General features: G+C 35.5%; 1 protein-coding gene across 2 annotated transcripts in view; it reads left to right on the top strand.

Annotated features, from left to right (window-relative positions):
- The window catches only part of RGS9 (regulator of G protein signaling 9), an 87,376-nt gene that overhangs the window by 27,536 nt on the left and 32,839 nt on the right, over positions 1-27,001 (top strand). The window contains exons 3-10 of one of the 2 annotated variants that reach the window (XM_031965684.1): positions 486-536; positions 2,514-2,623; positions 2,872-2,923; positions 3,843-3,901; positions 4,789-4,865; positions 8,190-8,271; positions 11,216-11,278; positions 26,966-26,995. In XM_031965684.1, coding sequence (XP_031821544.1) covers positions 486-536; positions 2,514-2,623; positions 2,872-2,923; positions 3,843-3,901; positions 4,789-4,865; positions 8,190-8,271; positions 11,216-11,278; positions 26,966-26,995 — 524 coding nt within the window. The remainder of the gene's footprint in view (positions 1-485; positions 537-2,513; positions 2,624-2,871; positions 2,924-3,842; positions 3,902-4,788; positions 4,866-8,189; positions 8,272-11,215; positions 11,279-26,965; positions 26,996-27,001) is intronic. The other variant, XM_031965685.1, reaches the window with a different exon arrangement.

Genomic DNA, 27,001 nt, shown 5'->3' with positions numbered 1-27,001 from the left:
TCTCCCTTTGGTAGAAAGATGGTGAACTATGGGTATAGAATATTTTATATGCTGTTTGATTATTCTGTTTTACTTTATCTCTATTATAAGGGAGAGATTGATGGTGTAGAGAGTGTACTGGGGAATTACATTTATGTATATATTATATATGTGTGTTTATATACATATAAATACATGTATACATCTTATTTTAAAATTTAATTTAATTGTGCATGCATTTACAACTATATATATATATATATATACACACATGCAAAATGTATTCATAAAATACTGGAAATAAATCCCTTACAAACATCTGCCTGACATAGGTGAAAATGGGTTAATTTTCTATATGTGCAATACCTATGCTTTTTCCTCTTTACTAATACCTTCCTTTTAAATGTTGTATATTTGAGTGGTTTTAAGAGAGAAGTCTCAGCACAACTATTTTTTGCTAAAGGCTCTTTTCAAACTAGTTTTTTTGGATTTCTTCTGTCTTGTAGGAAATGATATCTTACAATGGATTGCACAGAAGCTTTGGATTGACAACCCAGGTGAGTTCCTTTCCTCCTTCCTCCCTTATCTTTCTTCCTTCTTACCTACATACGTTGTTTTAGGCTCTTCAGTAGATTCTAAAGAAGTAGGAGGCCTGGTCCCTCTTTGAAAAGTACATGCCCTGGGGCAGCTAGGTAGGGCAGTGGATGGAGCACCAGCCCTGAAGTCTGGAGGACCTAAATTCAAATGTGACCTCAGATACTTAACACATCCTGTGAGAAGCTGGGCAAGTCACTTAACCCCAATTGCCTCAGAAAAAAAAAAAGTATATTCCCTAATGCCTATAGATTGGGAATGACTAAATAAGCTAAATATATATAATTATAAATTATAAATAATTATAGTGGGATGTTATTGTGCTATAAGAAATGACAAGCAGTATATCCCAAAGAGATCATAAAGAAGGGAAAGGGACCTGTATGTGCACGAATGTTTGTGGCAGCCCTCTTTGTAGTGGCCAGAAACTGGAAACTGAGTGGATGCCCATCAATTGGAGAATGGCTGAATAAATTGTGGTATATGAATATTATGGAATATTATTGTTCTGTAAGAAATGACCAGCAGGATGATTTCTGAAAGGACTGGAGAGACTTAATGCTGAGTGAAACGAGCAGGGCCAGGAGATCATTATATACTTCAACAACAATACTATATGATGGTCAATTCTGATGGACATGGCCATCTTCAGTAATGAGATGAACCAAATCAGTTCCAATGGAGCAGTAATGAACTGAACCAGCTACACCCAGGGAAAGAACTCTGGGAGATGACTATGAACCACTACATAGAATTCCCAATCCCTCTATTTTTGTCCACTTGCATTTTTTATTTCCTTCACAGGCTAATTGAACACTATTTCAAAGTCTGATTCTTTTTGTACAGCAAAATAATAGTTTGGACATGTATACTTATTTTGTATTTAACGTATACTTTAACATATTTAACATGTATTGGTTAATCTGCCATCTGGAGAAGGAGATGGGGAGAAGGAGGGGAAAAGTTGGAACAGAAGGTTTTGCAATTGTCAATGCTGAAAAATTACCCATGCATAAATCTTGCAAATAAAAAGCTATTAAAAAAAAGAAATGACAAGCAGGATGGTTTCAAAAAAATCTGGAAAGACTTGCATAATCTGATGCCTAGTAAAGTGAATAGAACCAGGAGAATATTGTACAAAAGTTAATAGCAATATTGTTTGATAAAGAGTTGTGAATGACTTAACTATTCTCATCAATGAAATGATCCAAAATAATCCCAAAGGACTTATGATACATACTATGATACATACTATGCCCCTCCAAAGAAAATATCAATGAAGCATACTTTATTACTTTTTTCATTTTTTCTTCTGAGTCTTTTTGTAAAAAAATGACTAATATGGAAATGTTTTATATGATTACACATGTATATCTAATTGTTTACCATCTCACAGAGGGGGGAGAATAGGGAAAGAAGGAAAGTTGGAATATGTGGGGGCTGGGGGTAAATGTATACATGTGCATATATACATATATGTGTATATACACATATACTTACACACATAAACACACATATCCATATGTACATATACAAGTATACCATAGATGTGGGGGAGTATATGTGTATCTGTGTGTATATATGTATATCTGAATGTATGTGTATAGCATGTTGTCTCTCCATTCGAACATAAGCACCTGGAGGACTGTTTAACCTTTTTCTTCTACTTTACCTCCTAGCACAATACCTGGCAGGAGCTTATGCTTAAAAAATGCTTCTTGTTTCTTTCTTGATTTCTATTTCTTCATAGAGATCCCTATAACCTGGATAGACCTTTGCATCTTCTGATAGTGCATCAAAAAGTGAGGGTTCTTTAAGTTAAATTAATTTCTTCCATTATTTGAATGATAGTGGAGGAGCAAAGTGTTTGTGGAATTTGGTAATAGGATTTCTGAGCACTTAACCCAATCTGTCTCTGAGTATGAACTGCTTCTTTCTAGAGGCACAGAATTTGGGGAATTTCGTTGTCAAGTATGGCTACATTTACCCCCTGCAGGACCCCAAGAATCTCATCCTCAAACCTGATAACAACAGTCTTTATCGATTTCAGGTGAGTTATATCCTTGACTAATACTAACCCTTCCTGACACCTGTAGTGCTATTCTATTCTTACTTAAGAAACAAAAAGATTAGTTTCATATCTTTACAAATCAGCATCATTGGAACTTAAATACCAGGGACAGAAGAAAATGGTGACTGACAATTTTAAAGTCCTATGTAAAGCTATTCTTAGGCAATCTGGAAACTAAGAAGACCCTGATAAATCACCAAGCATAATTTCTCTGATTCTTTTTACAGACACCTTATTTCTGGCCCACTCAGCAGTGGTCAGCTGAAGATACGGACTATGGTAAACACTTCCTTTCTTCTCCCCCCCCCCCCTCCACAATAAGCAAATATTCCTTTCTTTAGGCTTTATATGCTATTGCTTCCTCTTTTTCTGGAGTGGTGGTGGAGAGACAACTGTATCTCTGATTTCATTGGTTTGGGAATTTGTCCATTGTGGAAATATGGATGGAGATATGCAATCCTTGCGTTGATTTATAATCTTAAAAAGGTGCTTTGGACCATGGTCACATAGTCAGTATGTCAAAGGCAAGAATGGAATCCAAATTTTGAATGCAGGACTGACTGTCTTGATCTTAATTAATTAATTGATCTTAATCAGTCAGTTATCTAGCATTTATTAAATACCTAATATGTCTACTATATTCTAGGCATTATGCTAAGTACTAGGTGTACAAAGAAAGCAAAACACAGTCCCTGTTCCCAAAAAACTCACAGTTCAATAAGGAAGACTGTGCAAATATGTACAAACTAGATAAATTGAGAGTAGTCTCAGAAGGAATGCTTCTTAAGAGCTTCTTGATATCCACTAAACCCTGCTACCTTATTTTTTCATTGACTTGATATTTGTTCAGTTATTTTAAATATTAATTATATATATAATTATTTAAATAATTAACATAAAATATGAAATTAAATAGCAAAATCATAACCCAATTAAGTATTATATATGTCTTTCTTAAAAACCTATACATATATTAATAGTTATTTGATGTTATATGTTATTGTTTTTATATTGTTTCTACTTGATCAACTAGCTAGTATTAGTTTAGGAGGTCAGCTCACAAAGAATTAGAACTGTATCTGCTAAAAATGCTCTTTGCAGTCCTTGTATACTACCTCTAACTTTAGTGTATCATTTCCCAGAGAGGGGCTGAAAAACTACTTTTGGATGATGGAATATAATCTATTTCTTTTTTTAGCTATCTATTTAGCCAAGAGAAATATCAAGAAGAAAGGAATTTTAGAAGAATACGAAAAGGTACAGAGATGCTTTAGAACTGTGTTTTTGTTGGTAAATGCTGATTCTCAGTAGGTACTTTTCTTGTCCTTTACTTCTCCATCTCAATTCTTTGTGGTTCCTATTTACATCCCCCTAAAAATCTGCCACAATTTATAACTCATCATTCAGGTGTACTGTCTGCAGCTTGTAGGAAGTGGGTATAAAGAATAAGAAACTTTTTATCAGCTACTGTTTTTTGAGTCAAAAGCTTTCTTTCAGGGCCTACTTTGCATCATGTGTTACTCAGTGGTCTATGTGGTATGATTTGAGAACTACTCGGGGACCTTGCTGCTCTGTCTAGATTTCCAAATGAACACAATCTAAACTTTAAGAGATTGGAATTTTGGATAGATAGTGAAAATACTGTTATTGCTCCTATATTTTAAAAAGGTTAAGTCAGTGTTCTGATAGAATCAGAGACTTAAAACTGAAAGGGATTGTAGAAACTCTCTAGTCCAACCCCCTCATTTTGCAGAAAAGTCAACTGAGATCCAGAGTGGTTTGAGTAACTTTTCAAAAATCGCATGGGTAATCTCATTTAAATGGTCTATGCAAGTGACTGTTAATTATTTTGCATAACTTATTTGATTCTGGGGCTTTTTCCCTTCTTTGATATGCTTTTTTGGTAGGTTTTTATTTTTAAGAAGTAGGTGAAAGTTTGTTCTGATATATTTTGAAGAATTTAACATTATTCCTAAGGTAAGATTTATCTCTTAAGAGATATCTTGTGTCGCACACCTAGAGTAAGCAATCTCTGTCTAGACACAATTCAATTTAGCTGAGTCAGGAGAGTCCCCTGCTGTCTTGTCTCCTGCAATGTATGGTAACATGTGTTGTTAGTTCTCATTTTGTTCTTCCTGTTCTAGGAAAATTACAACTTTTTGAACAAAAAGATTAACCATAAGTGGGATTTTGTCATCATGCAGGCCAAGGAGCAGTACAAGTAAGTAAAGAAAAAACATTTTCTTACCCTGTTTCCTTCTCTCCCTCTCTTGACAAAGAGAGATCCATATTTTTCAGCCTCATTCACCCTAACAGTTCGATGTCCTAAAATTCAACAAATCTTTATTAAATGATTATCACATTCAGAGCCCTCTGCTTAAGCAAAGAGAACGAGAAAGATTAGATAATACAAAATTTCTGGCAGCTTAGAGCTTGGGGATATAATATATGTTGAGTCAAAATGTTAGGTGAGGCCCAAGGCAGGAAAGGTAAATAGATTGTTGAAATAGAGGTAGAATTTGATTTGGGCTTCAAAGCTTGGGTAAGAATTCAACAGATTTTGGGGAAGAAGTAGGGGCAGGAGAAGAATCAAGAAAACATTCCATGGAGAAGAATCAATATGAGAGAAAGAAAACCACAGAGATGGGAAACTATAGGGCCTGATCAGGGAACAGTGAGTAATCCAGTTTGTTCAGAACCTAAAGGAGCTGTATTAGAGAAGGGTGAGAAAGGCTGGAAATGAAAGGTGACATTAGATTGTAGCGGGTCTTGAATGTCATTAAGAAGGAAGGAAGAATACAAATATTTATTAAGCAACTGCTAAGTGCTTTAAAATATAACCTCTTATATAAATATAAATATATTTGATCTCCACAACAATCCAGGGAAGTAGGTGCTATTATCATTCTCATTTTGCAGTTAAGGAAACTGAGGCAGACAGAAGTCAAATGACTTTTCTGGGTTCATACAGTTAGTACATGTATAAGACCATATTTGAACCCACTGTGGTACCTCGGTATAAACATCCATTTTCTTTGTAGACAACAGGGGCCCATTGAAGAGTGTGGGATCAGGCAGCGACATAAACAAATTCATGAGGAAGGAAAATTAGTTTTGTCAGGTATGTGCAGGATAGATTAGGAGGAGGATAGAATTAAGGCAGGAAGACCTGTTAGAAGTCAATTGTAATAGTCCAGGTGGATGGACTCTCTTATTGGCAGGAGGAATGGAAAAATGAGAGAACCAGTGCCAGAATGGTGGTAGAATCAATAGACTGTGAAAATTGGCTGGATGTGAGAAGTATTGATGACTAGCTAACAATGATAGATAAAAGAAAGTCAATAGTCAAAGATTAACCCAAATGTTTTGCATAAAGGGAGACTTTATGAATGGTAACACCATAAAGCATTATGGTTTCTGGATTATATTGGACAGGAAGTTCTGCTTTTCACATAATGCACTTGTGTGCCATAAGTAGCACTGCACAAAGCTCAGCATATAGGAGGCACTACATAAAATGATTTGACTGATTAAGCGACATTTTTCTATAGAGTATGTGGAAAAGAGCAATGGGTTTAGGTCTCTTGCTTCTCTAGTGAGAATGATATATTGCAAAAATGAATACTGATTAGATGTTTGCACCCATTTTGGTATCTATCTCAATTCTCTGGCAATATTTTATCCATTTACAAGTCAACAAACATTTATTAAATGTCTACTCTGTGCAAGGCAGAATTTAAAATACTGGGGATACAAATACAAAAATGAAACAGTCCCTGACTTCAAGAAGATTATATTTTACTGGAATGAATCTACTTATTGGATTTTTCACTGGGGGAAAGATATTCTTTCTTTTCTTTTCTTTCTCTTACCCAGCTTACTCATACATAGTTCCACTCCTGGTGACTGCTAATTTATTCAGGAAATGAAAACTTGTTTAATATTAAATATTAGCAAAATATATTTAAGAAGAAAGTCTCCTAATTATATCAACTATTTGCAAATCATTAACATTAATTAGCAATTAATATTAACCATTAGCAAAATATATTTAAGAAGAAAATCTCTTGTAAAAAAAAATCAATATTTTGCACAAAAATGACTTTTTTGATTATCTCCTATTTTGGATGCATCCACATCACTGCTTCCCCTTCAGTGTTGCAGATAATTGAAAACTGAGGATGTTTGCAAGGCTACCTTGAATAATAGAAATCCCATGGTTCTTCAGAAGCATCTATTTACCCACTCATCCTTTAGCATGCACAAATAAGCATACCTAGTGGTAAATATAATTAACTTAGCTCAGTTATGTTGATTTAAAAAAAAACCAAAAACCAACAGAACACTAAGCAGTTGGAGCTATTTACTCAGCCTGACTGTGTATTATTCATAACGTGCTATATGGAATATAAATCTACTGCTTTTTTTTTCATAGCATAATTCATTGTTGCACATTGCTTTTGGCTTCTCTGTGAAAATATACATTATGGAGAATAAGTCAACAGTACTATACTATTCTTAGTAAATGCTTCTGAATTCTGACATGGCAACATTGATCAGCCATTCTTATGGATTTAAGTAGATGTCATTCCCTTGTAGCAGTAGAGTGCAGGGTAATTTTCTGATGTTGATATATGCTGGACACAAAGAAGAATAAAGACAAGAATGGAAATCCTTTAAAAAAAAACAAGGCTTCAAAAAACATCTGTCCTAGGGACCACAATGGAATATAATAGAACAGAATCAATAGGCAGGAAGATAGGTAAATTCCTAGAGGATACTCTAATCCATCAGAAGGCTGTGGACCTTGATCTTTTATTGCCAGTCTTCTTCATTGTTATTTTCCTAACATACAGAGGGAAAATAAAGTTGCCAGAAAGTTAGATTTCATCTAGGATTTGTTGTAATGTGAAAGCTGAGTTGAATGTAGGACAATCACTGACCCTGCTTCTGAAGTCATTGTCCAAAGGAGCATGTCCAAAGGCATTGTGGAGACAGGATTTTGCGACTGCTTCTCCAGATGCTATAGTCCCTGCTTCCTTAGCTGCCAAATTTCTGAATACCTAGAAAAGAGATTTTTACCATCAGAGTCCTTGGAACCATTAAATTACTTGATATCAGGAACAGATATGGCGTTATTTATGGAAATGACAATAAAGAAGATGCCTTGCCTTTGATGCTGCCCAAAAGGATGACTGGCCTTTTTAATCTGATTTGCAACTGAAACTTCCTGCATTTATTGTCTCCTTCAGTCTCCCATTAGAATATGAGCTGCTTGAGAGTAAGGGTGTTTTTTACTTTACTATTTGTATCCTCAGTGCTTAATATAGTTTTTGTACTTAGCAAGTGCTTAATAAATGCTTCTCATTCATTCATTTATTCAATTTCTGGTGTCAAGATTGAATAATTATTAGCATAGGCTATTTTTGCTGGGCAAGAGGGATGGGAAAGGGAGGGAGGAGGCAAGTTATCAGGAACGGGGACAAAAACTCATCCTAAATGAACAAAGCACCATTGGCCCTACACTTTGTTATTGGCTTTGCAGAACTGAAAAAGAAAGAAAGAAAGTGGACAGGTATACCTTGAATTGTCAAGAAAAAGCTTATTGGCTGGTCCACCGATGTCCTGTGAGTAGATCCATAACTAGAAATTATTTTACTTGGGGAACAAAGGGAGGGAGGAGCAAAGATACTATGGAGAACAATCTAACTGAGGTGATACTTGGAGCAGTTTAGGGAATTGAAGAGGAAAAGCAAATCTAAGAGATTCCAAGGGGATAGGGACCTGGGCATGGTATCTGTGCTACATGGAAGTATGAGCCTATAGAGCTGGGGTCCTCAAACTTTTTAAATAGGGGGCCAGTTCACTGTCCCTCAGATTGTTGGAGAGCCGGACTATAGTTAAAATAAAAACTTTGTTTGGTGGGCCTTTAAATAAAGAAACTTCATAGCCCTGGGTAAGGGGGATAAATGTACTCAGCTGTTGCATCTGGCCCACAGGCCGTAGTTTGAAGACCCCTGCTATAGAGAAACTTTTAGGGGGGTGCTGGGATAGTGCTCACCTAATAAATTAATAAAGAACTGCTCTAGGTTGGTGTCCTAAGGCAAAGTTTTACTCACCCTGAATTAGTTATGTTTCTGCTTATGAATTCCATCCAAGGGTTCTATTTTCTTTTACATTTTTGCATGTTCACTGTTCTCCAAGCCTATTGTCAGACTATCTCTGGTGCTGGCCTTAGACCAACTGGGATTGTTGCTTGTGATATTTGAATGTCTAAGTATCTCATCTGGGTGAAAGAGGAAGAGAGAGTTTTTTTTTTTTTTTTTGACTGGAATACACATATTTTGGTTTCATGAGCACTAGCTAAGACCTGATAAGGGAAAGGATTACACAAGCTTCTTTGATTCTACAGACTTTTTTTTTTTAATGAAGGGACTGACTTTCACATTCATAAATGGTTAACTCATGGTGTGGAGAACCCAGAGACTTCTATTGAATATAATTCATGAAACCATTACAAACATGTTTCCTGACATGTTTTACCTGGACTTTTTCCACTTCTTGAAACTAAGAGGCCTACGAGTTAGAAGACAGTAGTTGCCAATTGAAAAAATAAATGAAAACAACATTCTTTCCTACTCTTCTGGCATAAACTCTAACCACCACTCCCACATGAGAAGAGGAGTAGTTTTTGGCAGAACACAAAAGGAATACATACAAAAAGCATTATTGTGTGTCTGGCAGGTGGCAGACATTTTGATGCCTTTAGGATGGTTTTCCAATAGTCCTTCCATCATTTGAAGAATACTGCTACTGTTTTTTTCTTCTCCTATGATAGATAGTTTTGGATGTTATAAGATCCATTTTCATGTCCTGTTTATGAAAGTGGGGATTTAGGCCTAAGTGTTTTATAAAAATTCACAAAGACTAAACCTTAGAAGAGACATAAGAATTTTGTCACGAAGAGAGTATAGGAAGGTTTCATGGTCTGAAAAAAAACATGGAGCAATGAAAGACAGTAAAGTGCTTTTGACTTCTAGAATTGTAATGAAAGGTATCATATGAGGCTATATACACAGTACGTTTTCTGGACTACTCTTCCAACTTGAACTCAAATTTTCAAGTTTAGTTCTTAGTCAGGGAATTGCCATTTGAGTTTTAGGATAAACCTGCAATTGGCTATTCATAATCTTCTAGTTCATGAGCCTTCACTGATATGCTTCCCATTAACAATCATCCAGTAGACTTAATTGCTCTCAATAAAGTCATTTACTAAGAAGAGTAGTGAGAATACAGACATTTTGTGGGAAGAGTAGGCTCAAACTTTAAATGTATTGATAGGAGCACACATGTGTGGAGCAGCTTATAACTCTTGTTACTATAAGACCTGCAAGCTTTTTCTTTTTGCAGACTCCTTACAAAGGCTCCCCTGGGTGCAGTATTTCTGCTGGTTAGGCAGCAGGGTCTGCTTCTCTCCAAAGCCTTGATTTCTAGGGGATACCTTTCTGAAGCTGCTTCCTGTTTTGGGTGACTACTTCTGTATTTGTTTGAAAAGTATATCTATGCTCCTGGCAGTATCTCCTATTGGTCCAATGGTTCTGATGTCATGACTAACATGGGAAGAGGAAAAAGAAAGAATTCTTTCCCTTCCCTTGCTATCCTATAATAAAATATAAGACTATCTTTACACAATTTCCTCCAACTCTTGAATACAAACTTGAATTGGAAAAGGAATAATATAAACTCAAATTCAGACTTTCTCATTACTGAATGGTTTGCTTTTCTTTAAATATAGATTCAAGGAGTGTGATCAATTGTCTTAGTGAATCAAAAGATCTTTCCTATATGATGTCAACAGCTTTTATCTAATGGCCAAGATTTAGTAATCTTCTCAACTTGATTAAAGAATTAGCAATACATATTTGTGGGGTTGTAGGAAATTTGCTTTAAACTTTGTCATTACATTTTGGGCCTTCTATGACTAATGGTAATTGAGGGGGAGAAGTGAACGCCCTTTTTTATATATAGAATGTGACATTTGATGAAGTTCATCTTATAATAAACCAGATTCATTTTAGGGTTGGGAGAAAAGCAGGAAGACAGATTTCTCCCAGGAGAAGACATTTCAGAAAGAAATTTACAAGCAATTAATAAGATAATTTAATGTTGCCTTGGGAAGTTTGCCTTTTTAAAAAATTTTGCAGACTTATAGTTTCCTAGATGGCTAAAAAAAATACCATTCTCTAAAAAGGCTAGGTTAACAGTTACTCAGCAAAACCCTCAAGGGATAGAGCTCCCCATCCTGTGCCTAGTCATTATTTTTAACTAGATTTAGTCTTGGGGATCCAGGCCTCTAATCAGAAGAGGCCCTCTTTCATTTAAACTCATTGGCTCAATAATTCCAGTGTGCTGGTAATCCATGACAAATGAGATTAGGATTTTTAAGTCTGGGATACCTCAGAAGAGGCGGAGGAGTAAATCTACTCAATGTACATAGGACAGGTAATTTAATTGTACTAACAACAACAACAAATAGATTCTAATGGAAACTATTCTTGATTGTTTCCTTAGCCAGGAACAGACAACGTCCTTGATTATGGCTTAAATCGAGTGACCAATCCAAATGAAGTTCAGGTAAACAGGTATGTTTCTGGGATTTGCATTTTGATGACAATAATAATTAACATTGCTTTAAGGTTTCTAAAACACTTTCTGTACAGAGTGTATTTTTGTAGACAAATAAGTTAATGTGGAAAGCCAGGAACAAATAGCTTCTTGTTAACTCAGATATTCTTTAATGGTTACTGGAAGAAAAAGGCTAAAAGGATATATATTTAGAATCAGAGGAGGACAATGACTAATTTTTAGTCATTGTCTAATTTAGTCATTTTTTGAGGGTGGGGAAAGGGAGCTGAGAATAGGAAGCAAAGTAAGATGCATCTAAATAAACCATTAGGCCAAATTTGAATTTAAATAATGTCCGTGCTTTCTTTGGACTCTGGGCATGGGAAGATCTTGTTCTTTACTCTTCTTTAGGAAGCAGCATGGAGATGGAAATGTAATGGAAAGAATGCTGGATTTGGGATAAGAGGATCTAAATTATAAATCCTGGGTCTGATACTTAATACCTTTGTTATGGGGCAAGTCATTTAGCTGAGCTTCCTCTAAAAAATGAAGGGAATTCTCCTTGAACAAGTCCCAACTTCTTAAACTGTGGGTTGTGACCCCCATATGGGGTCTCATAGCTGAATGTGGGGGCTCACAAAATTATGATTTATTGTCAGTAAAAGTTTAATTTGTATGCCTCTTTTATATACCTAAATATCCAAGAACATGTAAAAATTTCTTGGGTAAAAAGGAGTTGTGAGTGGAAAAAGTTTAAGAAGCTCTGGTCACTAAATGGATGACCTATAAGATTTCTTCTAGCTCTAAAGCTTATCTTTTTTGTTTTGTTCCTCAATAGTATTTTATTTTTCTAAATATGTATAAAAATAGTTTTCGACATTCATTTTTGTAAAATGTTGTGTTCTAAATTTTTCTTCTACCTCCCTCTCTTACATCCCCCCACCCCAAGACAGTAAGCAATCTGATATAGGTTAAACATGTGAAGTCCTTTTAAAAATATTTCCATATTTGTCTTGTTGTGCAAGAAAAATAAAACAAAAAGTAAAAAAAAAAAAAACCATGAGAAAGAAAAAAACAAACAAAAAAAGTGAAAATATTATGCTTTGATTTTCATAGTTCTCTCTCTGGATGTGAATGGTATTTTCCATCTCTAATCTACTGGAATTGTCCAAGGCTTATTTTACAAGCCCTTCTTGACTAATAGTAAATTACCTGAGCAAATTTATTCTTTAAAAATTAATTTCTTCTGTAATTTAGATAAGAGCAGACATGTCATAGCATTTGAGTATTAGAATGGATCTCAGAGGCCCCAGTCCATAAACAAAGAAATATGCAATATAACATACTTGACAAGTGGTTTTCCAGCCTCTCTTGAGAAAGTCCATTCCACATGAAAGCCCTTCAAATACTTGAGGACATCCATTTCTCCCCCTTGTTCTCCAGGCTAAATATGCCCAGTTCTTTCAACTGATTGTGATATGGCAAAAAACTCAATGGTTTTCATCATCCTAGTTGCTTTTTCCTGGACACTCTCCAGCAGAAACTTTAAGTCTTTCTTAAGTTGTGGTATACAGAACTGAACACAGTCTTTTTGATGAGACCTGGCTTAAGTAGAATACATCTTAAACTTCCAATAAGCCTTGACATTTTTCCCTACTGAATTTCATCTTATTAGACTAATCTCAATGTTCTAACCTGTCAAGAGAGATCATTTTGGAATCTGACTCCCCTTTTTAGTTATCATTTCCATCTTTATATCATCTGATATTTTGATGAGAATGCTATATTTCCCTTTGTCCAAGTTACTGATCAAAATGACAAACAGTATAGAGTCTGACACAGATTCTCATGGTATTTCACTAGGGATATCCTGTCACATTGACACTGAACTATTAACAACTAGTCTTTGAATCTAGCCATATGACCAATTATGTGTCCACCCAATACAATGTAATCTAATCCATATTTCTCCATTTTCTCTACATGAAAAATATGAGATGTTTTATAAAAAATTTGCTAACATATCAGTGAATAGTATCCTCAAGATTCCTTTCATCTGTGAAAAAAAGAAAATGAGAATAAATTAGCATGACCTGTTAAAGAAAATGAGAATAAATTAGCATGACCTGTTTTTAATACCAAGCTTTTTTGTAATCAATATTTCTCTTTCTGAATTTCCTTAATGATCCCTTCATAGGGTCAGCTAGATGATACAGTGGATAGAACACTAGCTCTGGAGTTGGGAGGATCTGAGTTCAAATCTAGTTTCAGACACTTGATACTTACTATGTGACCCTAGGCAAGTCACTTAATTTTGATTGTCTCACACTTCTCTCTCCCTGCCAAAACCCCATAATACATTACTATAAAGACAAAACAAAATGATCTCTTCTAGAATTTTCCCAGGAATCAAAATTAACTTTACTAGTACATAATTTGTAGACTGTGTTTTCTATTTGTTTTTGCAAACTGGGAAAATATTTGCCCTTCTATTTTGTAGAACCCTTCTTGTTTTTCATGTTTTTTGTTTTTTTTCTTCAGATATCACTGATAGTGGCTCAGCATGGGCCATGCACCTTGAATTCATCAAGGACAGCTAGGAGCTTTCTTATTTATCTTAGATACCAATTCCCTATTAGTCATTTTTGCTCTGTCATTTCTAGTCCTAAGGTCATTCTTGTTAGAGAACAGAGACAGAAAGTCAAATTTGCTCCTTGCAGTGGGACTTCTGGTTCTTCTTGTTTATTGCCTACCCTTTGGGCATTTGTAAATGTTTTTTTGAGACCATAAGCTTTACTGCTGGCTTCTTTTTTTCTCCTGTGAAAGTCTAATTTTTTCAACTGCTGTACTTCTTCCTTGGTTCAGCATAGTGCTTGACATATACCAAGTGCTTAATAAATTTTTGTTGATTGACTCTTTTCAGGTCCTTCTTAGGGTTATCTAACTTGGGGAATTTGCTTAGTCACTCTTATTCCTGAAGCCCTTTTGATTAGATTTGCAAAACACTCAGCAAATACATTCTTTCTTGCTCTTGTTAGGGACTGTCCATCTCTGGTCAGGAGCTCTTTTAGTTATTTTTTGCAGAATATTAATAGGGCTACCATCCCAGTGGATACTCTCATAAGCAGGCTGAATCCAGTTTGAGGTTACCAGAATCCAATCCCAGTTCAATTTTCAGGGTATACAGGTATATATAGAGGGTATGGAGTTATTCCTAGTAATAGTAATTAGTAGCAGCAGCAGCAGCAGTAGTAGTAGTAGAAGAAGAAGAATAGCAGTAGCAGTAGTAGTAGTAATAGTAGCAGTAGAATAACAGTAGTAGTAGTAGTAGTAGTAGCAGTAGAATAGCAGTAGTAGTAGTAGTAGTAATAGTAGCAGCAGAATAACAGTAGTAGTAGTAGTAATAGTAGTAGTAGTAGTAGTAGTAGTAGTAGTAGTAGTAGTAGTAGCAGTAGAGATAATAGCAATAGTAATATTATTTATAGCATTTCTATAGTTCTTTGAGATTTGAGAGCATTTTACATGTTTTATCTAATTTTGTCCTCATGACAACCCTGCGAGTTAAGGGAAATTATTATTTCTATAAATAAGGAAATTGAAGCTTAAAGTGACTTATTCAGGTTCATATAGCTAGTAAATGTCTAAGAAATGTTTCAATTCAGGTCTTTTTTTGAGCTCAAGTTAAACAATCTACTGTGCTACCTATTGTTTCTATAGTTAATATTTACATATCACTTTAATGTTTGCATAGCACTTTACAAATATTATCTCATTTTATTTTTCACAACAACCATGGGAGGTAAATGTTATTATTACTCCTATTTCGTCGATGACAATATTAGTCATACAGCTTCCAGTTTAAGGCTGGATTTGAACTCAGGTGTTCCTGATTCCAGGTATATAGCACTCTCTGTCCACTCTGCCATTCAGCTGCCACACCCTCCATACCTATGTACTTTGAAAACTGAACTGAATTGGATTTTGGTAACCCCAGCTGTATTCAGCCTGCTCATCAGACAGTGTCCATTAAAGTAAAGAGTCTGCTTTCACCTTAAAAATAAACCTCTCTTGAATTGAAACTTGAATTAGAGTGAAAGCATATGGATAGACCAATTATTTCCACAGATTAAATAAGATGGGAATTGAACCAGAAGAGGAAAAATGTAGTAGGAAGCTTTGGTCTCAGGGACCAAAGATGATCATTTCTTTGCTACCCAAAATGATCTCACTGTTTCACATTCTGTTTTCATAAGAGCTCTTGTCAGTGTTCTTTGTCAGATAACAGATAATTGCTGTGTCCTTGTAAGCTTTGTTGCTATGGAAACTGAATCACTGAATAAAATGCTGTACTGGGTTTGAAGCTTTGCCTTTTCATGGGTGACTGACAGCTCTGAAGTTCTTTCTGGTTTTGAGGAGGGGGAAGTCAGGAGGTATCCATTATAACACTTGCCTCAGAAAAATGAATGAGATCTGAGGACCAGTAAAATAAAAAAAGGTCAAAAACAATAATAATCTGTGCCCATGATGCAATTAAATTAATATTTCTTGATCTACAGTGACAAATGCAGGATACTTGAAGAAATTCAAGGTTTAGGCAAAATATAATTTTTGTTGTCACTGAGTCTTCAACTATTTTGTGTTTTATATAGGTAGGCAATGTGCTTTAGTGGATAGGATGCTATACTTTGAGACAGAGGGGGCATGAATTTAGATCCTAGATCTGGTTCTGACTCTTTGAGGTTCTAGGACTATAAATAAATCATTTAACCTTCTGAAGCCTCAGGTATCCCAATTGAAAATGGGGATAATAATATTTACAAGGCTTATTGTACAGATTGTAAGCATCAGAGGGCATTTGGAGACTAGATTCTGTAGGCCAAAGTAAAGTTTTCAAGTCTACTTGTTCATGTCTCTGAATATAATGAGGGTATGCAGGGCTCAGAAAAAAAACACATAAAAAGGCAATTGATAACTCTTGTCATTCCAGGTCCTGGAAGTTCTTTCTCTATTTTTGTTTCAGATAACTCTCCTTGGGTTCAGAATCTCTGCTTTGAGTGCAGGGTTCCCAGAAGCTACTCTTTTTCTTAAATTATTCTTTATTTCAAGGACTAGTTCCTTGAAGCTTCTTCTTCTCTTGAGTGACTGTTTTTCTTTATCTATATGGATCTTCTGTGTATGATTCTACTCTAATAGCTTCAATGTCACAAATGATAGGGAAGAGTAGGAAAGTAAGAATTAAGAAAATTCATTATTTCTCCTTGCAGTATTCTAGTATAGATCCAGGGATTTCCACCATAACCTGTTTCAACTCTTAAACACTGGAGAGAGTCTCTTACACAACACTTCTAGATACCAGGATGCAACAGGGAAGGGGAGATGGAGAGAAATCCTTCCTCCTTCTATACCATTCCAGAGGTTTTACTCTACAACTATTCAGACCTTTGACTGCCTCAAGCTCCTCAGTCCTTAATTATGTGATGCCCATATAGACAAAGCTAATTTGTTAGTCAATGGTTTGTTCTTTCTTGACTAAATTAGCGTATATTCTCACCTCACAAAGGGGTCAGAATGTGCACACATTTTGTATATTCATTGAAATCTCAGCATGTGTATTTATATTTTATGACTTCATTCATTGAACTGGGGGGGAATTAGGTTCCCCTCACCCTTGTATCAATGAAACATCAAGTCTAATCCTATCTACACTCTTACTGTGATTGATTACTTTGACCTCTGTGCTTTGAACTGGACAGACCCCAGGAGCAAATTAATCTAGTCTCTTGTTCAGAGATTTAAGGGTGTTAGTAGAGAGAAATTGAGGCATTTTTTCCCAGTAGTAATCTATTTCCCAAATACATGTTTAAAATAGTTTTCGACATTCATTTTTGCAAGATTTTTTGTACTAATTTTTTCCCCTCTTTCCCTTACCTCCCTCTTCCCCAAGACAGCAAGCAATCTGATATGGATTAAATATTGCAATCCTTTTAATCACATTTCCATATTTGTCATTTTGTGCCAGAAAAATCAGGTCAAAAAGGGGAAAAAATCATAAAAAGAAAACAAATAGCTGTAAAAAAAGTGTAAAAAAGTGAAAATAGATTGCTTCAATCCACATCCATTCTCCATAGTTCTCTCTAGATGAGATTGGCTTTTTCTATCTCAAATCTATTGGAATTACAAGGCATTTTCTATAGGGAAGGCAGCAACGATATATCAAAGTATTCTCCTTTGGTAAATGAGCACTGAAGTCTCAGAGAAATGTGGAAAGACATTACACATACCCTGTTTCTCCCCCTCCCTGTTTCTCTTTTTTCACTGAAGAGGTATCTTTCAGTAATAATCATCCATTATCAGAAAAAAGATTGCATGTGTATTACATAAAAATATTTTCTTCAAAATGACAGTATTATTCTCAGTTGAATGTCAGAAAATCCAGCTTCTATGAAGAGAGGCTGAGCTGAGAGATGCACTAGTTATGCTAATGTTTGACCTGTGGTATGTTTTCCTTTTTGTTTACTCATTTTTTTCTCTCTCTTTTTCTTTCCTACCAGCTATTTTTCTCCCATCTCTAAACTGTGCTTGTGATGGCCTCAGTCTGTCGTGCAATAAAAAGATGAGAATTGTAATTCTCTTGCAAGTTGTGTGCCTTCCATAGTCCTGGAACCTTGTATTCCACTTTCTTTTCACTCTGAACTTCAGCATGCCTAACAGATGCATCCACTAAGGGGAAGTAGAGATGGAAATGAGAATATATGAAATGTTTCATTCTATTTGCCATGTCTTAAGACTATGATTTGGTTTGACTGTGTATCTGTGCTATGTGGTACAGTGAGAAGATGACTGGATTTGGAGGGATAGGACCTGGGTTTAAATCACAGTCACCTCTGTGACAATGGGCAAGCCATTCCTTCCACTGGGCTTTGGTTTCCTCAATAATTGTTTTAAAGTGTATCAAAGGAGAAAACCTATAAAGTCCTTTCCATTATTATTCTATAATCTTACCTATGTTATTTTTTTTATGTTAAACTATCTTATTGTAAAAAAAAAAAGCATTGGGAAAAGTGAAAGAGAATTCTGATTAGGTCATCCATTTAGACCTCTGTTTCTAGTACATAGGAAATAGTTCGGTTGTAAGAGAAAACATTTCCAAAAAAAGTAAACACTTTAAGTAGATGAAATAGTTTCTACTTATCTTTAGGTCCCTTCTGGAAAGTCTGTTTAAAAGGAAGCCTGCTAAAATGGAGACAGCTAATTAAAAACAAGCAACTACCACTTCAGTAGGAGGACTCATCAGAAGGCTAAGTGAATGGAGTCTAAGACATATGAGATAGTATATATTGTTGTTTGGTTGTGTCTGACTCCTTGTATCCCCATTTTGGTCTTCTTGGCAAAGATGCTGGAGTAGTTTGCTATTTCCTTCTCTAGCTCATTTTAGAGATGAAGAAACTGAGACAGAGTTAGGGACTTGCCTGGGGTCTTACAGCTTCTAAGTGTCTGAGATCACTTGTCTACAGTGGACAGTTTTTTTTTTTTAATCCTCTCTTAAATGACTTCATCAGAGATACATCCCACATAGTTTAAAGCTAAAAAAAAGTTGTCCCAAAAAAACCTCAATGTTGACCAGAGAATATTACCCTGTCTTAACTCAGGTCTTCCTGATTGCAGGCCCAGCACTCTATCCACTGCAACATCTACCTATCCATGAGATAATATAAAAAAGACCTAAATATGAGGAGTACATAGTGTAGTGCATAGAGAGGTTATCTTGGAGAAAGGAAGATCTGAGTTCAAGTCCAACTTCATTTACATACTAGCTATGGGAACATAGGAAAACCACTCAGCCTCTTTAGTACTCTGAGCAACTCTTCAAGATTATAAATGATAGCTGTCATTTTGCAAAATGGAGGGGTTTTCAGGCTAGGAGTCCTTAGCATCAAAGAAATCACAACTCCTGACCCAAATAAAAATGGATAATGTTGTATTCCTAAATAGCCTAAGATTTGGGGTAGAGAATGTATCTTGTTTTTCCTGACAATTTGAGCCAGGAAGTGATGGTATCAGCATGTGTACACAGCATTGTCACTTGCCTTTAAATTGGTGCATTTTTGCAGGAGGTTTTAGAGGTTTAGCCTTAATCCACCCTCTGGAAACTCTTTGAAGAGGAAAACATAAAAGCTTTTAAAGGTCTCTAGAAAATGATTCATTATGGAAGGTGTGCATGTGGGTGGGAGTCACATGCTTTAAAGAAGAATATTTGATTCCCAGAATTGAAGTCTTAATGTCTTTTAGCATGTCATCTTGTGAATACAAATCAAGACTGGGTAATATTCTCTGATCAACATTGAGGTTTTTTTGGGACAACCTTTTGCAGTGTTAAGCTATGTGGAATGTACCTCTAATGAAGTCATTTAGAAAGGGATGAAAAAACTGTCCACTGAATACAAGTTAATACAATACTTACTAACACAAATATGATTGGTTCTTCCTTCTTTCCTTTTTCTTATTCCTGCCCTCTTTCCTTTCTTCTCTCCCTTTTTTCTTTTTCTTTTTCCTTCCTTCCATCCTTCCTTCCATCCTTCCTTCCATCCTTCCTTCCTTCCTTCCTTCCTTCCTTCTTTCCTTCCTTCTTTCTTTCCTCCCTCCCTCCCTCCCTCCCTCCCTTTCCCTTCTTTCCTTCCTTCCTTCCTTCCTTCCTTCCTTCCTTCCTTCTTTCCTTCCTTCCTTCCTTCCTTCCTTCCTTCCTTCCTTCCTTCCTTCCTTCCTTCCTTCCTTCCTTCCTTCCTTCCTTCTTCCTGAGGGAGGAAGAGAGTTATTGGAAATGATGGACTTGTCTTTACAAAGTACATATTACAACAAGATACTTAGGAGATGTTTGTTAATATGGAACATTTTTTTCAAAAGTTACATGCATACAATGACCTCAAAAGCCCTTAACAAACCAAACAAAAAACAATCCCAAATGCAAAACCCTATCAGAGTAACAAAATCAAATAAAGTACATTCTGTTTTTGCTGTTCATCTTGTAAAAGCCTTTGATTATGGTCATGGAAACAAAAGTATTAGGCCAAAAGGAAACCACAAGAACTAGAATAGAAAACTATTTTCATTTTGTATCACTTAAAACAGTAGGGCTGTTGACTCACAAGTGTAGCTGCAGGGTGACATGTCTTTATTTAAACTACGCATATTGAGGATTCACTGACATATTTGCTGTTCTCTTTTGATTATTGTCAAAGGAAGAAATCCTAATATTAGTACCATCCTCTATGATTTAGACTCAAATCTTCTAGAAACAATTTTATTTAACAATCTCTAAGTAATTTTTAGCTTTGAAAGAGAGATATGTCCAAACTGGTATAGCCCCCAAGGTTCTTGGCTCCAAAAAGATCTCAGATAATATTGACTAGAATCTTGAACAAAGAAATGATCATAATATATTAAAATAGAGTTTGGGGTTAACATTCCAGAATACTGACTATCCATTTCCTTCTTTCTCCTTAATAGTTCCTTTTTGTGATCAATATCTTAACCTTGAATTTCAAAAGAGAAGATACTGACCTTAGGGTCATGATACCACTCACCCCAGGTGGGTGAGAAGACAGTGATTCTATCTAGACAAGAGTTAAATTTGGTTATCATCTTTATTCAAATTCAAAGGAAGACCCTAGATTTTGTTCTTATCGTTTTCCTAAAGGGAAAAGTCTGGAGAAGGTTTTAGTTTGAAAAAGTAGTAATTTTTAATATTCATAAAGAAACTAAAAAAGAGATTAAAAATGTATGCTTCCCCCCACTCACATTTCATTCATTTAAGGATAATTCTGACATATCTATCTTTGGCATTTTTGTGGGGGTATGTATGAAAATTTATATCCAGGCAGCATACGGTATCATTTCCCTATAATAGCACTGTTAATTTGAGAGCATTTTCCCTATTTGCCATTCATATAATTCTTGAGATTCTAGGGAAATAATTACCTTTTCAGTATTTATTTAATTTTATTACTTTCTAAGAAATAGGATCATTCTATTTCTCAGTATATAATCTTTCCCCAGTTGAGTAGGGAGGAATTCATTTTGAAGAAAAATGGTATACTTCTATTTTGTCTCTCTAATGGGTTAACATCTACATCTGTAAAAAATATGACTTCCCTTTTGAACAGTGGATAGATCCAAATTCTTACCCACGTATGATCAATCATACCTTATTAGGAGGATCCAGTATCTTATAAGTCTGTATATAAATCTGTTGTAAATATCTGTGTTATTAATATTATTTATTAACTACATATTATGTTCCAGGTAACTGGTTCAGAGCATAGAGCACTGACCCTGGAATCGGGAAAGCTGAATTCAAATCCAGTCTCAAACATTTATTAACTCTGGGCATGTCATTTAACCCTCAGTTTCTTCATCTGTAGAATAGGATGTAGAAAGAAATGGCAAACCACTGCAGTATCTTTGCCAAGAAAACCCAGATAGGGTCACGGAGAATTGGACATGACTGAAATGACTCTTTGATATAGGCCAATCTTTTATATGATTTTCAAAAAATTGCTAACTACAAAAATATTATCTGACTTAGCAATTTATGTTCACTCTCCTCATATTCAGTGATCAGTGATTCAGTAAAAATTTATCAAGCACATACTTCATGCCACACTAGCAGTCCTTTATCCTCACAATCTAATGAGAGATAGGCTGTGTGCAGGCTAAATAGGAAATAATTAACAGACAGAGAACATTAGGATTAAGGGAGCTTTGGGAAAGGCTCCCTGTTGGAGAAGGGATTTTAGTTGGGACTTAGAGGAAACCAGGGAAGGCGAGAAGCAGAGATGGGGAGAAAGAACATTTTAAGCATGGGGGATAGCCAGAGAAAATTTCTGGAGTCTGGAGAGGGAGTGTCTTATTTGTGGAATAGCCAGGAGGTCACTGTCGCAGTATGATAGGAGAAAAGTATAAGAAGACTGGAAAGGTTGGGTGGGGTATGTTGTGAAGGGCTTTAAATGCTGAGTGGGATATTTTTGTATTTGATCTTGTAGGCAATAGGGAGCCACTGGAGCTTATTGAGCATAGGGGAGACTTTGTCTGACCTTGATTTAGGAAAATCACATTAGTGGCTAATTGGTTTGAAGAGACTTGGGGCAGGTAGACCCATCATTTTGCTATTGCAATAGTCAAGGTATAAGGTGATAAGGGCCTGCACTAGAGTGGCAGTGACATCAGAAGAGAGAAGGAGGTATAATTGACAATTGTTGCAATGGTAAAATTGATAGACCTTGGCAACATCTTCTATGTCGGGGGTTATAGATAGGGAGGAGTTGACAATGACTCCTAGATTGTCAATCTGGAGAACTTGGAGGATGGTGTTACATTCTACAATAATAAGGAAGACCTTGTTTAGGAGCAAAGATAATGAGTTGCATTTTGGACATATTGAGCTTAAGATGTCTATTAGACATCCAGTTCAAGATGTCTGAAAGAGAATCGGAGATGTTAAATTAGAAGTCAGCGAAGAATATAGCTTAGGATATGTAGATCTGAGAATCATTAGTGTAGTTCCACATTAGTGTTAATTCCATGATAACTGATGAGATCACCAAGTGATGTAGTATAGAAAGGAAAGAGAAGAAAGCCCAACATAGAATCTTCTGGGGAACTTATGGTCAGAAGGAATTATATAGATGAGGATTCAGCAAAGAAGACAGAGAAAGAGTGGTAAAATATGTAAAAAGAGAACCAGGAGAATTTGAAGTTTCAAAAACCTAGAGAGAAGGGAGGAGAGAGTGATCAGCAGTGTAAAAGGCTGCAGAGAGGTTAAGGAGAATGAAGACTGAGAATAGCCATTGGATTTGACAACTAAGATTATTGGTAACTTTGGAGAGAGCACTTTCAGTAGAATGATTATAAGGGGTTAAGAAGAGAGTGAGAAGAGAAAAGGTCTCCACCTATTATAGATGGCCTTTGTGAGGACTTCAGCCACAAAGAGCAGAAGAATTATAGAACAAAAGTGGGGATGGAAAGATCAAGAGGGGTTTTTTTTTCAGAATGTGGGGGGCATGACCATGTTTTTAGGCAGTAAAGTATGAACCTTATTTTCGTAAACAGGGAAAAATTGAGAATAAGTGATGGAGTGAGTGTGACAGAGGGGGCAAGAAGGAATGGGATCACTTGAACGTGTAACCTCTCTAGATTAGCTTTGGTAAGGAATAAGTCCTTCTCATCATATGGGATAGGTATGAAATAATAGGTAATGATAGAAGGCATATGAGTGAGATGAGATGAGGAAGGTAGGAGAAGAGGGAGCTCAAGGCAAATGGCTTCAATTTTTTTTTCTTTAAAATAAGAGAAAAAGTTCCTATTTGGGAGAGGGTAGGGAGAGGACAAGCCATGAGGAGGAATGAAAAGAGTCACTATGGAGAGTGGGTTAGTAGTTGATAGGGGAGAAATAGAATAAGATAGCTTAGCAGCAGTGAGAGCCCAGTTGAAGTTGTATAATATAAATGTGTATGGGACCCAGCCAGAATAGTCATGTGATTTTCTTTACAATCATTCAGCAGCAAGTGTTTAGCTGTATAGGTGAAATGTATAGTTGAATAAATGAAAGTGGCAAATGGAAGTTGTGCTCCAAGGCTGAGACTTAGCAGGGCAAAATTCACAAAATGATAAGGAGCTAGGCAAACAATGTAGAGTTGAATCAGTTCACCATGAGGTTAAGATGAAGAAAAAAGGAGAGAGTGGCTAAGTGCAAAGAAGATAACCTGGGAGATAATGAAGGGTTCTGGGTTTTGTAAGGGAAAACAGAGGGAGAGGTGAGAAGCCAATAGTTATGTATGGTATGTTAAGGGAATTTCAGAATTCTTCAATGTGGATGGAGGTGGTATGTTGGTGGATGATGGCAAAATGAAGGTTATGACCTTCTTTGTGTGTAGCTAAGAGGTAGAATGAAGGTGTAGATCATGAAAAATGACTAAATTGAGGAATTGAATGGTTAGGGTATTTAAGGGAGAGTCAGTATCCATTGTTTTAGTTACCTAATTATGAGGACAAAAATTGAAGAGGAGAGAAAAATTGGGAGCCACGCATTGGGTTCATTGATATATAAAGGGGAATTATCTGGAGGTGTGTAAACAACATCTACCCAGATATTGATTGGGTGCTAGATATGAATAGCATGAATCCCTAGGGAGAAGAGGTTACTGCAGAGATCCTCAAACTTTTAAAATAGGGGGCCAGTTCACTGTCCCTCAGACTGTTGGAGGGTTGAACTATAGTAAAAACAAAAACTTTGTTTTGTGGGTCTTTAAATAAAGAAACTTCATAGCCCTGGGTGAGGGGGATAATCGTCCTCAGCTGCCACATCTGGCCCGAGAAGGCCGTAGTTTGAGGACCCCTGGCATTGAATGATGGAGGTAGAGAACCCAGAAATGACAACGGGAAGTAAGAAGTATGCTACTCTTGCTATTTTGATCAGTAAATCAAAAGAAATGATTGAAGTTGCATGTAGTGGTGAAAAGAGGTGAGGTAGGGAGGCTTCTATATTTTACTCATGTCCTTCTTTGCTTCTATTTTCTGTTTCCCATCATCTTTGTTGTTTTTTGTCCTTCATTCTAAAAAGGAACCAGTGACATCAGGATAGTGATGTATTGTTTTACAAATGAATTGGATTTAAATGAGGCAAAGAACTTTTTTTCCTCATCTGTCTCCCATCTTCTTCTCCCTTCTGCCCCCCCCCCCCATCTTGTCAAAAACAAAAATGAAATTGAAAAGTGATTCTGTTTCATGCTTCTTGTTAAAAATTTATTTATTTATTTACTCATTGATTTTAACTATCTATCTGTTTGTTTGTTTATGTTGGCCCTGGACATGGGAGCAAGTACTTATTTTCATGGTTGGCAGAATGGGCTAAGTATTTTAAGGACTGTCAGATAAAGTGATTCAGAATATCTAGAACTACGCTCTTCAGAGATGTGGTTTTATTGCTAGTTAAGCACTTAATCAAGAGGTAGGATAGAATAGTCAGGAAAATCTGAATTAAAATCTTACCATTAACTGAACTTCATCAACTCTCTGACTTATTTATTAAGTTACAATGGTTCCCAGACTAATAAAATTGTAGATCCTTGACATAAGAATTGTTAGTTATAAATAATATAGATGTTAGAGTCCCTGGATTTCAAGACTCATCCTAGAATTTGTGAGTCAAAGCACAAAATGATATCAATGTCAAAAAACCATGACTAAAAATGAGGCTAAAAGTAACTTTGTGTTTAATGGGAAAGGGTGGCACTGGAGTAGGGTTAAAACTTTCCTTTTTGAACTACAGGAAGTCTTTATTGATTTTAATGGAGGCATAGATTAGAAGGTTGTTAGGGCTTAACACTAATTTCAACTGAACTGAATTGGAATAGCCTACTTCTTAGTTCTGATTATTCATACCTAGTAATTGATTTAGCCATTTTTAGGGCAAAAACTGCTTCTTGGAAATAATGTCATCTTGTGGATAGTATCTAATGAGATCTACACTGTTTAAACATCAAGATAATGCTCATGGTAGATAATTATGTATTTTTGAGACTTTAAATTGTAAAGTTAATATTTTTGGGAAATATTTCCATTTTCATCTTATAATATAGAACTAATTATTACATACCCATGAGGAATAAATCTATTTATAAACTCATTCAATATAGTTATGTTATACAGTATTTAAAGTGACTCGATAAAGACCATACTTATCTATTTTTTGGAGAGGCCCAGATTTAAGTTTTCACTGGTGTAAACTTCTATTGTGCAGATTCTACCTACCAGTTCAGATTAGCAGTTCACCTGAAATTTATTATCTTAAATAGTTTTTAAGGCATCAAGAAATTCAGTGAAAAAATTCACTGTGGTGCTTGGTCACACAGCATCATACAAATAGGAATTGGTCCCAGATTTCTTTTACTTCAAAGCTGATCCTCTGTCCTACTACACTGACCCTCAGTCTAATAAAGCATAGAATTATATATATATATATATATGTGCATATATATGCATGTGTATATGTATATAAATATCCTAAATATATATGTATACATATTTATATATTTATATAACATATAATATATATACATATTTATATATTTATATAACATATATTATATATATCTATATCTATATCTATCTATATATCTATATCTATATCTATATCTATATATATATAGATATATATATATATACAGCAGAGAAATGCTAAAAACCCAAGCTCAAGACTCAGTTCGACCAAACAGGCTGGTATAAGCAAAATACTTAAATATGAACTTAGCCACTTGCTATATAGATTTTGTGTATTCTACCTGAGTTCTGAAATGTAGGAATAATAATACTGTTTCCAAGGTTTAAAATACTGTATAAATATAAGCTAATATTATTCGTTGTTTCAGTTTTATATTATAGGTGCATCCATATACATTGTTAGAATCAAACCAACTCATACCTAACCCTAAGATTCATTGATAATGCTCTTAGAGCAATGGAACATGATACTGGCAGATCAGACCTACATTTTTTTTTTTTTTTTTTTTTGCCCAGCTCTTCTGTGGCCTGGTTGATCAGGTTTGGAGATGCTCATTTATTCAAATAAGGAAGAGATAAGCTCAGTTTTTGGAAGTTATTTTGTTAATTGCTTAATGATTTTTTTGTGTTTTATTTTTACAGAAAAAAACAATTAGCTTGATCAGAAAAGAGGTAATT

This window comes from Sarcophilus harrisii, chromosome 4 (assembly GCF_902635505.1).
Source record: "Sarcophilus harrisii chromosome 4, mSarHar1.11, whole genome shotgun sequence".
NCBI classification, from domain to species: domain Eukaryota; kingdom Metazoa; phylum Chordata; class Mammalia; order Dasyuromorphia; family Dasyuridae; genus Sarcophilus; species Sarcophilus harrisii.
Note: the sequence above shows the minus strand (reverse complement) of the source record. Positions and strands in the feature narration are given on the sequence as shown.